At 37.1% G+C, this 14,556-nt stretch overlaps 1 protein-coding gene across 2 annotated transcripts in view; it reads left to right on the forward strand.

Annotated features, from left to right (window-relative positions):
* NDFIP1 (Nedd4 family interacting protein 1) overlaps window positions 1-14,556 on the forward strand; it is a 50,675-nt gene that overhangs the window by 22,691 nt on the left and 13,428 nt on the right. For both annotated transcript variants that reach the window (XM_060143872.1, XM_060143871.1), the window contains exons 2-4: window positions 7,223-7,310; window positions 11,000-11,130; window positions 14,251-14,338. In XM_060143872.1, coding sequence (XP_059999855.1) covers window positions 7,223-7,310; window positions 11,000-11,130; window positions 14,251-14,338 — 307 coding nt within the window. The remainder of the gene's footprint in view (window positions 1-7,222; window positions 7,311-10,999; window positions 11,131-14,250; window positions 14,339-14,556) is intronic.

Raw genomic sequence — 14,556 nt, forward strand, 5'->3', positions numbered from 1 at the left:
TCTTTTCCCTCTGCCATGAGAGCTGCTGTTGGGGATAGTCTAAATCCGGTGGTTGTTTGTTTTTAAAGTTATCTTTAGGTAAACAAAGTAGAAAAAAATCATGATGTTTATTCTCAGCTCTTAAAACAGATTGTTAGTCAAACTATCTTTTAATTTCTTGATCCTAATATTTTTCTTTTCAGGAAAGGAGAATATTAAGGAATTTTTTAAAAATCATGATGAGGTTATAATTCATTGTGTTATTTTTCTTTTTTCTTTTTATCCATTCATATATATGTGTTCCTTGTTAAGCTCTGGAGATATTTATGGGATCAGGACCTATCCCCTCCCATTAAAGGACATAGACATTGATTTAGCAAGGAAATACTGATTTGGAATAGTCAGTTTTCAGTGTCATTTTAAATGAAATGTGCATTATACAGATTTGCAGTTTTAGAAAATACTCTTTTTTTGAGATGTAATCCACATACCATAAAATTCATCTTTTTAAAGTGTACAATTCAGTGATTTTTACTGTGTTCGCACGGTTTTGCAACCATTGCCACTGTCTAATTCCAGAACATTTGAATCACTCCCAAAAGAAATATGACACTATTAGCAGTCCGTCACTCCCCTTTCTTCCCTTCCCCAGCACCTGGCAACCACCAGTCTACTTTCTGTCTCTCTTGGATTTGCCGTTTCTGGAGACATTATATAAGTGGAATCATACAGTATGTGGCGTTTTGTGACTGGTTCCTTTGCTTAGCATAATAACGTTTTCAAGGTTGACCCAGGTTTTAGCACGTATCAGTACTTTACCGCCATTTTTTTGTTGTTGTTAGGTTGATTTATTCCTATCCATCCTTTTGTATGGATATATCATATTTTGTTTATCCATTCATCATTTGATGAACCATTTGACTATTGTAAATAATGCTGCTATGAACATTCATATATAAGTTTTTCTGTGAAAATTTGTTTTCATTTCTCTTGAGTATATGTCTAGGAGTGGAATTGCTGGATCCTTTTATAACTCTGTGTTTAACTTTTTTTTGAGAAACAGCCAAACTGTTTTCCGCAGTGGCTGTACTACTTGACATTCCTACCAGCAGTGTGTGAGGGTTCTAACTGCTCCACATATTCAACATTTGATTTTTTTCCTTTTTTTTTTTTTTACGCGAGCCTCTCACTGTTGTGGTCTCTCCCGTTGCGGAGCACAGGCTCCAGACGCGCAGGCTCAGCGGCCATGGCTCACGGGCCCAGCCGCTCCGCGGCATATGGGATCTTCCCGGACCGGGACACGAACCCGTGTCCCCTGCATCGACAGGCGGACTCTCAACCACTGCGCCACCAGGGAAGCCCCCCTTTTTTCCTTTTTTTTTTTTTTATGGCCATATTCATTCGTGTGACGAGGTAGCTTGTGGTTTTGATTTGCATTTCTTTTTTTTTTTAATTAATTTATTTTTGGCTGCGTTGGGTCTTCCTTGCTGTGTATAGGCTCTCTCTAGTTGCGGTGAGCGGGGGCTACTCTTTGCTGCGGTGCACGCGCTTCTCACTCTGGTGGTTTCTCTTGTTGAAGAGCATGGGCTCTAGGCACGCGGGCTTCAGTAGTTGTGGCGCATGGGCTCAGTAGTTGTGGTGCACGGGCTTAGCTGCTCCGTGGCATGTGGGATCTTCCCGGACCAGGGCTTGAACCCGTGTCCCCTGCATTGGCAGGCGGATTCTTAACCACTACACCACCAGGGAAGCCCCTGATTTGCATTTCTTGATGACTAATGATGTTGAGCGTCTCATGTATACTGGCCATTTGTATATCTTCTTTGGAGAAATGTCTATTAAAATTAGATTGTCTTTTTATTGTTGAATTTCTCTTTGTCAAAATTACCTTTAGCAGAGAACTATTCTTTTTTTTTCTTTTTTTTTTTAAATTTATTTCTGGTTGTGCCGGGTCTTAGTTGAGGTAGGTGGGCTCCTTAGTTGTAGCTCACCAACTCCTTTAGTTGCGGCACACATGCTCCTTAGTTGTGACATGCGAACTCTTAGTTGTGGCATGCATGTGGGATCTAGTTCCCTGACCAGGAATCGAACCCGGGCCCCCTGCATTGGGAGGTGGATTCTTAACCACTGCGCCACCAGGGAAGTCCCAGGAGAACTATTCTTGAATGTAAAGAATTTGGTGGTGGTAGAATATTTTATAGTCAGTATACTATATACAATTAAAAATCTACAAACAGGTGGTTGCCAGAGGGAAGGTGGGTTGGGGGGCAGGTGAAATAGGTGAAGGGGATTAAGGGGTACAGAGTTCCAGTTTTAAAATATAATAAGTAAGTCACGGGGTTGTAATGTATAGCATAGGGAAAACAGTAAGTAGTGCTGTAACAACTTTGTATGGTGATGGATGGTAACTAGATACGGTGATGATCATTTTGAAATGTATATGAATATTGAATTACTATAATGTATACCTGAAAGTAATATCATATGATATTGAATGCCAATTATACTTCAATTACAAAAAAAACTATAGTCTATATACAATAGAAAATTTATAGTCCACAAACTTCAGCTGTTTCTGAACAACACAGTAAAATAGCATACTCAGTTGTTTACCTAAAGAAATGTGCTTGTTTACTTTCTGGTAATGATACTGTCTCATTTGGTGGGATTTAAAGAGTACACAGAAATAGTGGGTTGGTAATGAGAGGTTTAAAAAATTGCATTTTAAGTAAAAGTTTTAGAAATTAACTCTAAAATTAGAAGTGGTAAATAGCACTTAAAGCTAAAGTTTAGGCTTTTCTGAGACTGTTACTAACTTAAAGAAGTGATTTAAAACTTACCAGAATTTTCTTGCCGTTTAAATAGGACTCACCCAAGAAAAAAATGAGTGGTGAAAATACTTGTAACTTTATGGACTTACCGGATAAGTTCAGCATTATTTTCCACATATTTGTGTGAATTATGAGGCATATTTTGATACCTCTTCTCATGGATTTATGAGTTTTTGGCTTTTCTCTTTGTTGTTTAGTAGGTTTTCTTCTTGTTCTCCCATTCTTAGTAAATAGAATCCAAGAATGACTTTTACGTAAGTGCCTTTAGGTACTGCCGTCCTGTACAGTTGTAAATGTTGACCCTTACTTAGGCTTAATCCTAGCCCTTGCTCTTCTGTTGCTTAAAAACAGCTTATTTCTAAATTGGAGAACATCTTTAGAACTACTTATGGGAGGGCAATGAGGAAGCCTTCTTACTGGGGTGGGAGCTCAAATAAGAATTTAAACCTGTAGGGTTTACGTGTCTTTAAACTTGTTAATTCAAGTTTTCTTCTATTAGAACTGGAGCTATGTATGATTTCTATATGGGAGATTCTGTTGTCCAACTAAAACACCATATACTTATTTCTAATAGCAACAATATGGATAGGATACGGAGGAAGGAAAAACATCCTTTATTTTAGATGTGCTGTATTTCACAGGCTAAATCTAGAGGACAAAGCATTTTAGTACTTATTTGTAGGTAATTTTTTTTTTCAACCTGAGGGCGATCAAGGCTAAGAAGTACCATAGGAGATTGTGACATATTTATAAAATGGGAATGTGGAAGAGTTTTAAGGGTTCTTCTGGGGAGCCATAACAGAGTCTGCTCAGAGTATAAGGAGGAACGCAGGTAATCAGGAAAGTGGGAGTAAGGGCACTGTCCGGGGAGTGGCAAAGAGAAAGACCATCTGAATTTTCACATGATTGAATTATTCCTTTGTCAGCAGTGGAGACATACTTTTGTATTAAACTCAGTAGTTTATATGGCATGTATAGGTAATTGTATAATTCTGTTTGGAAAAGCCACAGTTTAAATCTTATTTGGAGATAAGTAAAATTGATGAGAATTGTTAAAAAAAATTATGTGACTGAGAAGAATCCAGAGCCGCGAAGGTATTTATTATCTGTCACAATTACACAATCAAAGGACCACCCCCCCACCCCCCGCAGTAGGGAGAGAACAGAAAGTCCCACCACTTCTCAGATTTGTCTCTCAGTATCCCCTACAACCAGGGATCTGTAACAGGTAGGTTGCACTCAAGCTTCCACTGACCCAGTTGCTAGAAGAGACTGGGCATCTTTCCAACGCCAGCCCCAAATTGACAGTGACACTTATTGTCTTAGCCTTGGGAGAGCCTGAGGATCCCTGAACCCCAGGGATATGGCAGGGAGGGCTGCACAGGAAAGGTTCCCAAGGACAGAAAAGGAGAACCTTAAAAATACATTTTGGGGGACTTCCCTGGTGGTCCATTGGGTAGGACTCCGCGGTCCCAATGCAGGGGGCCCGGGTTTAATCCCTGGTCAGGGAACTAGATCCCGCACGCGTGCCACAACTAAGGGTTCGCATGCTGCAACTAAAGAAGCCCGCATGCTGCAACTAAAAGATACTGCATGCCACAACTGAGACCTGGTGCAGCCTAAGTAAATTTAAAAAATAAAGAAATATTTTAAAAAATACATTTTGGAACCAGGTAACCAATTTCATAGCCTTATAGGTAAGGCCCACTCTAGTTCTAGTCCTCCCCACCTTTCCCCTCCCCCCCGCCCCTGTTAGTGAGTGCCTGGCTTGTTTGGCTGGCAGAGCCAAATTAATGGCAATAGATGCCCCCAAAGTGTAAAAAGATGTATAGTTAGGGCTTCTGTTATATAACAAGTTATTATTCACACAGATGGTGGTCACTAAATACTTCTTGAAGGTGATTGCCTCTTTCCCTCCCACATCGTAGTGTTTCATTTTAAACACCTTTCTTGGTGGAGCCTAAATTTATCACCAGCATTATAGAAAACACCAGAGTTGGGAACCCTGTAGAGTGAGGTCCTGGGATCATCCCAGTATGTGGGGAGCCTCCATAATCATAGTGGGTGTTTTTTGTTGGTTATGTTTTTTCAGTTAGAAATAATATTAGTATGATTAATTACTAATTATTAATAATAATATGATTCTGAAGTGGTGAATTTTAATGGAGTAAAAATTTTCATCTGGAAGTGTTTCTTTTTTCCTCATCAAAGAGAAAATGGGGGTTTCTGAGCCAATTGGAATTTCTTTGCTTTGTTATCTGTTACCCTGGTGTGGAATGATCAAATTTCACATTTCCAGGTTGCTAGGAGACAGGCAACCTATCTTGTAGATACAGGCATTAAAACTCCATTATGCTTTATTTCTTAGAATTCTGTATTTCTTAGAATTCTCATGCTTTCTTTCTAAAACCTAAATTATGCAGAGGTAACATGATTATTTGACCAAGCTCAGGAGATGAAAGAATTATCAAATCAAAAATATCAAGCTGGAAAAAAACAATATCAAGCAGGGTTTAAATAAAGAACATGACTGGCTACAGTAAGTTAAGGCAACATTCTTGAAAGTGAGTCTGTATTTGCCTCTGCTTTTGCTGCTGACTCTTTTTGCTGCTTTTTGCAACTTTTTTTTTGCTGCTTTTTTGTACTTTTTGCAGCACACAAGAGTGGTTAGGTAGGAGTAGGCTGAGAATACCCTGTCTAGAGAGCTACAGATGATGTTAAAAGTATTCCAAGTGAACATGGCCCCAGGAACTCTATTTAAATAATTTACTGATTTGGTCTCCCAGGAACATTTGGATTTACTGTAGCTATTTTGTCCTTTCCTTTCTTTTGAAAGGAAAATTCATCTTATGTTACAATGCACTTATTTTGGGAATGCCTTAGGTTTAACATTAGATAACTAGGGTTCAAAAAAATGTTCCCAGATGGTAGATGTTGATGAAAATTTGGGAGAAGAATTCAGTTGAAGTTGAATGCTTGGCAGTATTAATCAGAAAGGTTTTGTTGGCTTCCGATTTTGAATAGCATAGAGATTGGAGGCTGAGATATTACTTTAATATCTACTTCATGTTAGGACAGGTCAGGCTTTTCTCTCTTTCTGTTTCAATTCAGGATAGAGTTCTTTGCAGCAGTTGGTTTAGAGGGGTTTGTATTTTACAGCTGGCTCAGTTGGCTCTATATATCTTGATGTTACACAGCTGGGACGCAGACCCCCAAGTCAGTTACACTGATAAATACTCTGTTAGTACTTTACAGATTGACTTCCATTCTCAGCCACTTCATCTTTTTTTTTAATGTTTTTAATTTTTTCTTTAAAATTCCTTTGTAAAATATAGACACAGAAAGCTACATAAATCATATATATTTATATAACATTTACTAAACATTAATGGAGTTGACATTCACAAAACCAGCACCCAGACCAGGTAATACTTCCATCACCTCTGAAGCATATTCCCATCTGCCCATCAATAGACTGACTCTTAGCCAGTTCATCTTTTAAATGAGCTGTAGTCGTGACAGTGGAAAAATTAAATCACATGTCTTTGTTTATGAAGATGAGTTGCATAGACTATATAGACTGGCAGTGGTAGGAAGACACTTTCAGTGTCAGTTATCTAAAGTAACTGGAGCTGTAGATTTGACTAGTGAGAAAGTTACTGAGATATGGAAGAGGAAGATGTATTGACAGAGGTTATATGTAGAATTAGGTGGAATTTTATGTTTTTGTAAATATCTCAATTATTTAAGATATAATTTCTATGCACAAACTGGATATAATGGTAAACTTTGGTTTTACTGTGATTTGTCTTTGCCTTAACAGATTTTTATTATTAGATTATTTTTCTAATGGAAAAAATTAAGTGATAAATGTTCATTACAAGAAATTAGAACATACATATACACAAGGAAAAAATCCCCTCTAATTGCATCTCCTGAGATAACCAGTGTAAACTGTAGATGTTTATCTTTATACACCTGCTTTCCATCACATATCTGTCTTTCAAAACCAAGTTATATGATTCATACGGTTTGGTAAACTTAGCTTTTTTCATGTAACAGTACAGCACGAATATCTGTTCAAGTCATCGAATTTTCTTCATTTTCATTTTTGTGGTTACTTAGTAATCCTTTGTGAGATGAACTGTAGTTTATTTAATAAGTCCCCAATGATTGGTATTTAGGTTGTTCCTAATTTTTGCTGCAATAGCATTTATGGCTACCTTTTTTGCCTCTGTCTGATTACTTCCTTAGGATAAACTCCTGGGAGTAGAATAATTCGCAAAGGATTTGCTCATTTTAAGGCTTTTGAAACACATTGCAAAATAGCTTTCCAGAAAGGCTATTCCAGTTTTCAGGTTTTCCTCTGTCTAATTGGCTTTATGATTGCATTAAAATGTGAAATTTTTATTTAGTTGCAGAATGAAGAAGAGCCTGGAGAGCCGGAACAAGCTGCAGGGGACGCTCCTCCACCTTATAGCAGCATCTCTGCAGAGAGTGCAGGTAGGTAACAGGGTGAGGTGGCTGCTGAGCTCTTGAAATGCATCAGCCAGAGGCTTTTGTCTGCTATGTATTTGTTGGTGTTTGTGTTTGCTTCAGCTTTCCTTAAGAAATCTTTGACATTAGTTTTAGTTTGTAGTCTGCGGTGAAAAAAAGTCACTGTTCTGAAAAACAGATAAAACCCCATTCCAATGTGGCTTTCTTACGGAACTCAGTTTCATCCCAAGAGACTCTTAATATAAAGGAGGTAGAATTCAGGAACCAGGTGATCACCTGTTTTTTCTGTTGCTGTTCTTTTTGTAGTTTGCTCATTAGTTGTTTTGCCTTTTTTTTTTTAAACCAAATCCTGTTGTTTTAATCTTTTTTTTTTTTTAGATGTTGGGGGTAGGAATTTATTAATTAATTTATTTTTGCTGTGTTGGGTCTTCGTTTCTGTGCGAGGGCTTTCTCTAGTTGTGGCGAGCGGGTGCGCGGGCCTCTCACTATCGCGGCCTCTCTTGTTGCGGAGCACAGGCTCCAGACGGCGCAGGCTCAGTAGTTGTGGCTCACGGGCCTAGTTGCTCTGCGGCATGTGGGATCCTCCCAGACCAGGGCTCGAACCCGTGTCCCCTGCATTAGCAGGCAGATTCTCAACCACTGCGCCACCAGGGAAGCCCCCTGTTTTGCTTTTTGATTCTAGTACCTGTGACCTGGAATATAGTATGTTAGATTTCTTTTATGCTAATAAATTCTTAATAAAAAAACTAGAAGTCTCCCAACTCTTTCATTTTGTTTCTCATAGTTTAAAACCATCCTTAATTAACCTTTCATCTTCCCATCTTATACCAGATTATCTTTATAATTTGCACACGCATGTTTAGAAGGGGTGGGGGAGAAGAAAGAAAATTGCAGTAGTTCAGGACTTTTGGTAATTAGATCTTTATGATAACCAGTTCTACTTTAATTACTGAAAATTGACCAGTTTTGATGGAACCTCTTCCATATTCTCTGAAACAACTGTGGCAGAGTGGCAAGTACATGGCTGATGGTTAGAAATAAGAGTGGTGCACACATGTTGGCAGGGGGATAAAAGGCACAAGTCACTATTTTGTATACTCACTTTACCTGTTTTAATTTGTGGTGTATAAATTTGGACAGTCTAACAAATATTGGATTTTTGTTTGTTTTGAATGTACTAAATAAAATGGAAAAGGTTGTCGTTAAACTTTTCATGGAAACTTAAAATTATGTGAGGTGTCTATATTGATGGATCCCATTTTTTAAAACTCCGTTGAAATAGGGAAATAAAAATGTTCTTGATTTCCCTCAACTTAAGGTAGTAAGGGCAGTTCCCTGGTGGCCTAGTAGTTAGGATTCGGGCTTTCACTGTTGCGGCCTGGGCTCCTTCCCTGGTCGGGGAACCCAAGATCACGCAAGCTGCGTGGTGCAGCCAAAAAAAAAGTTTTCCTTAAGGTAGTAGGTATCAGTTTTGTTCATGTATTCAGAATTACTGTGGCTGTGGGCGAATGCAGATTGTACCCTTCAATTTGTAAATTAACTTTTAAATTTAAAGTAAAAAGAAATTTTTAAGGAAATTATATATACAGTGTTTTATATACACATACATGCATGTATATATGTATGTGTATGTGTAATGTATGTAAAATAGTTATTTTGACATAGAGAAAAACAAATTTCTTGAATTGGATTAGGTGGCAGCTTTAGTTTCAGTAACACATTTTCCTAATTTTCGTCTAAAACCTTTGATATTTTATTTTTCCCATTTAGATAGATGGGCGTTCCATCTGGAATTGTTTTTTCTGTGTAGTGTGAGGTAGTGGTCAAGGTTGTTCTTCCATATGGATATCCATTTGGTCCCACACCATTTATTGAAAAGACCATTCATTCTTCTTCCACTGCTGTAATGTCACCTTTGTCATAAATCAAGTGAGTGTGTGTGTGTGTGTGTGTGTGCGCGCGCGCCTGTTTTCTGGACTAAATATTCTGTCCTTAGGTCTATATATTCATCTTTGTGCCTGTGCTTAACTTTCTTAATTCCAGAACTTTATAATCTTGATATCTGGTAATTAGGTCCTTTAGCCTTTGTGTTCTTCAAGATTTCCTTGATACTTCTTGGCTTTTTGTATTTTTATTTACATTTCAGAATCAGTTTGCCAATTTCCATAAAACGGATGAAACAAACAAAAATTCTGCTGGAAGTTTAGTTGGGATGGCATTGAATCTGTGTATCAATTAACATCTTTATAATGTTGCATCTTCCAGTCTATGTTAAATCCCTCCCATTTATTAAGATCTTCTTTAATTTCTCTCAATAATATTTTGTGAGTTTCAATATAGAGATAATTAGATTTATTCCTAGGTATTGGTGTATTTTGGTGCTGTTATAAAAGGCCCGTGTATAATTTTATTTTCTCTTTGTTGCTGGCATATGAAAATACAGTTGATGGTTTATATTAACTATATGTTCAGAGACTTTCCTAAATTCATATATTAATTCTAATAGTTTGTAGATACTCTTGGATTTTCTACATATGTAACTATGTCATCCATGGTTAAGGATAGATTTCTTCTTTTCCAATCCTTATGTCTTACATTTTCTTTTCTTTCCATATTGTATCAACTAGTAGTACCTCTAAGATAATGTTTGATTAGAAGTGGGAATGGTGGGCCATTTTTGTCTGATTCTCTAATCTTAGGGGAGAAAGCTTTTAATAATTTACCATTAATTATGATATTTACTCTAGATTTTTCATAGAGATTTGTGAGAAGGTTAAGGAATCATAGTTTTCTTTCACAGTATTCCTAATTTGCTAGGTTTTTTTGTTATTAATAGGTATGTTATCAATGCTTTTTCTGCCCATGTGAAGACAGAATTTTTCTCCTTTTTTCTGTTAATGAGGTGAATTCTATTGATTGATAATTTCAGTAATATACTACAGTAAAATTGGAAGTTAGTTATAATTAACCAAAGAGAAAAAAGAAAAGAAAAATGTTCATCTTGATGAAGTATAGGAATTTTTTCAGAATTCTTAAGTGTTTTCAAAAATTGTATAGAAATTTAATCCATTTGTAAATAGAACTTTTCTAATAATACATATTGAATCTTTTATAATAGAAGTCAGTGAAAATGAAGATGCAGTATTAGAAAGAAGGAATGCAAGATTTCACACAAATAAATAATGGTTCTGTAACTGAACCTGTAATTACCTAATTACCTTAGGCATGTCACAGAAAACAATACATGGCAAAAATAATGTGAAAGAATCAAAAGGGCCAAAATCTGTGAGAAATGACTTTTAACTTTTTTTCAAGTTTATTTCATGTTTATAAATGGGAGGACACCATGGTACATATTTCCAAACACACAGGTGAATTATTTTTAGTTTAATTTTACCTTATTCCATTATTAATATTACATGCCTTTTGTGAACACACCACATAAACAGCCAAAAAAAAGTGTTCAGAAGCACTTGGGAGGGCAAAGTGAATGTGGAATTTAGATAATTGAAAAGTGGATACATTTAAAAATCATTCCCAGTCTTATGTTCATCTTTAAACACCTTTTGATTCAATTATTCTGTATGTACTGTTAGAGGAATGGCTGGTTTTTGTTTGCCAGAGTTAGCAGAAATCCTCTTTTTCCTCATTTCAACTAATCTTCAGATTATTATGACTTCCTTTTTATTCTGCAGCATATTTTGACTACAAAGATGAGTCTGGGTTTCCAAAGCCCCCATCTTACAATGTGGCTACCACACTGCCCAGTTATGATGAAGCTGAGAGAACCAAAGCTGAAGCTACTATCCCTTTGGTTCCTGGAAGAGTAAGTCCAACTTACCATGTTACTTGGTGCTGGTTTATGGGAATTAAGTTCTTTGCATTATCCACTTTGTGATATTACTTATGATTAAATTGATTAGTAAAAGTACAGCTAGTGTTTAAAAGCAGATACATTTTCTTTTGGGATAATAAACTCTTATCTTTTCCTGAAAACGATGAGGTAAAAGATACAAATGAGCAGAAAAATCACTAGTCAAACCAGCTCATTTTCCCTATATCTCTCCTACTGCCATCACTTTCTCAAGTCTCCTGGCATGGCTGAAACATCTTGGAGCCGGGGCTGATTTAGGAAATACACCAACTTTGCCTTGATTCTGCACACTGAATATTTTGGTGTTAGGTAGATAGCTGCTAGGGAGTCTATGGAGAGAATAAATAAGTGGAACTTCATAGAATTAAACTCAGAAGGGCTCTAACAATCATCTAGATGAACCCCATGCCACCAGCGGTCCAGATCATGCCATCTGTGGAGGCACAGTGAATTCAGATCCCATCTGGCCTGATGTTAATTCATGGGAGTGGGGGTGGGGTGTGATGAAAGCCCATGGAGAATTTTGGACACTCTTGGTTCGTGATGTCAGGCCTATAAGTGATACAGTTGTGTTTTCATAAATATTCATTCAGGTTGAAGCTGATGCAGGTGGGGCCTTGGGTGAGATATTGAGAGAAAGGAAAGCAGGATCCAGTCCCCATAAATGTGGGGCAATCAAGGCTCCAGACCCTAGGCCTGACAGGAAACTAGAGTAAAAGATAAGAACAAGAACAGAAATTCGGTCTGGGCAGTGCAATGACACAAGCCCCAGAAGTTCGGGCCTTAGGATAGTAGACTGTTCGCAGATCATATTTATACTATGAGGGGTGAAATTCATAAAACCACTGCTGGGCAGAAGTAATAGTTTACAAGCCTAGTCTAGGCTGATTCTACCTGGTGAAATGCATTCACTTCTTGTGGGTGCTAGGGAGAAACTAAGACCCCTCATGCAGCTCACTCTCTAAAGACAAAACAGTCTTAATATAGTTACCATGTATTGGAAGCAAACAATGTGGTTGGTACAGTGCTTGATGCTTACATGTATTTTGTATGTTGTTTCCAGTCTTCACAATAACTTTGCAAGGTAGAGATTATATTATCCCTATTTTACAAATGCAAAAATTGAGGCCCAGAGAGATTAAATAATTTGCCCAAAGTCATATAGCTAATAAGTAGCATAGGTGAGTCAAACCCAGATATTCTAGACTCCAAAGTCCTTGTATGTACTCTCCAGACCTCTTGGATTATGGTAACTGTCCCATGAAATAGACCAGGAGATTAGCTCTGATTAATCACAGAACTCTTTAGAATGCTTTTGTACACATTTAAGAACTTCTTAAGGGGCTCTTTTATTCAGCCAACACGTATAGAACACTTTTTTATACAATGTGCTATGTATTTTGCAGTGGATAGGTGGAAGGCTTTGTATAAAGCAATGCTCCTGCCATACAAGAGCTTAAAATGCAGCTGGGGAAAAGGCCCACGAAGACCTATATCTAAGGAACAGCGCAAGAGCAGTGAGCGTTAAGAACTGTGACTTTAACTTTGTGATCACGGGGAAGATGGGATTTGAAGTGGGCCCCGATTTTTGATGGATAAGAATATTCCAGAAGGAAAAGCTCAGAAAGCAGATGTGAATCAGCCAGGTGCAGGGCAGGTTCTGTGGTTGTAGTAATTGGTTTTGCTTGAGCAAAGAGTTCGTGACCAGAACTGTAGGTTGTAGAATCTTCTGAATGCTAGGCTGAGGCATTTAGACTTAACACGTAGGTCACACAGAATCTTTCAGAGTTTTTAAGCATGAGTATGATAAGACAAGTATGGTGTTTTAGAAACATTAACCTGGCAACAGTTTGTAGGAGGAATCCTGGTAGTAGAGATACCAAGGACAGAAAGAACAGCTAGAAGGCATTTGTAATATGATTAGGCATTACTTCCATGTATTTTTGTAGTACATCTTTGAGTAGTTATGCAAAAAACAGAATTACTTTCTAATTTGGCAAAGCCTATTTATCCTACTAGTATGCATTCATAATACTAGCTATTTCGTATTTTTAAAAAGATAAAACGAATACATTCTTATATAAATTTCAAACAATAGAGGAAAGGTGTTAAATTAGATGAAAGCTGCCCCTGCCACTTCTTCAGTTCCCATCCCCCAGGGGAGCCAGTTGGCAGCTTGAATTTCCCAGTCCTTTTCCTGTGTAGGGCAAGTTTTGGTTCTCCCTAAAGTTTTTTTTTTTTTTTTCATTTGAGGAACCCTCATTGTACTGTGTACAAGTCTACCACTTTTACTTTTAAGCGTATATTCATTTATTTTTCAATATCTCAACACTTATCTACAATTAGTTGAAAAGGTAAGTTGCATATGTTGGTGTCATTGTTGGTCAAGATCATCTTCCTTCTAGACTTGCAACACTGTGTTTTCAGGTTAGGATGGAAAGGATCCTATCTGCCGACAAGATTGGAAGTGAGGTTGTTTCAGACCTATGTACCAATATAAACAAATGGTTATGGAGCAGTGGGCAGCGCTGTTAGACTCTTCACGTATGATTACACTATCTTCTTCCACCGCTCCACCCCACCCCACCCCAAGTCAGTCTCATAAAGCACTTGAGCTAGTCAATGGTATCTTCTTAATAGGCCCAGGATTACGAATATTCTGGGCTAAACAGGCCCTGGATTGCTGATATTCTAGAATTTAAGCCAAATGTGTAAGAAAAATTTCTTTTTCTTTTCTTTATGTATATATTTCTTTTCTTTATATTTATATATATATATAAAAGGAAGAGTGAACAGTTCTTTGTGAACTTCATAATTTTTGAAGTGTATTGTTAAAGAACTTGGGTTATAAAGTGAAAAATTCCTTTCACTGAGAAAAATTATATCTTTTACTTATAAGACAAATGAAAATTTTAACATATAGTTAAAGCCTTAATGCTCCTAGTTTTGAATTGAGCCGAAGCAGTATATTTTCTCATTGGAACTCACTTTCGTCCCTTTCTCTGTTTTTCTTGATGTCTTTCCTTTGCCTTGAAATAATTTATTGTGAATTTACCTTTTCTTTTCATTTAGGATGAGGATTTTGTGGGTCGGGATGATTTTGATGATCCTGACCAGATGAGGATAGGAAACGATGGGATTTTCATGTTAACTTTTTTCAGTAAGTATATACACACAGCAGAGCCACTTCCCACAAACCAGAGTGCTTTGGATTATGAGTGAATATGACTGAATTAAAAGAACTAGTTGAGTTAATACATTATATTTATTACATATATTTAATACATTATATTTATTTTAATACATTTTATTTAATATATTACATTATATTTGATGCCTTTTCCTGAGATGTTCAGAGCTTAGTACACTTTTACTATC

The sequence above is a fragment of the Lagenorhynchus albirostris genome, chromosome 3 (assembly GCF_949774975.1).
Source record: "Lagenorhynchus albirostris chromosome 3, mLagAlb1.1, whole genome shotgun sequence".
Taxonomy (NCBI): domain Eukaryota; kingdom Metazoa; phylum Chordata; class Mammalia; order Artiodactyla; family Delphinidae; genus Lagenorhynchus; species Lagenorhynchus albirostris.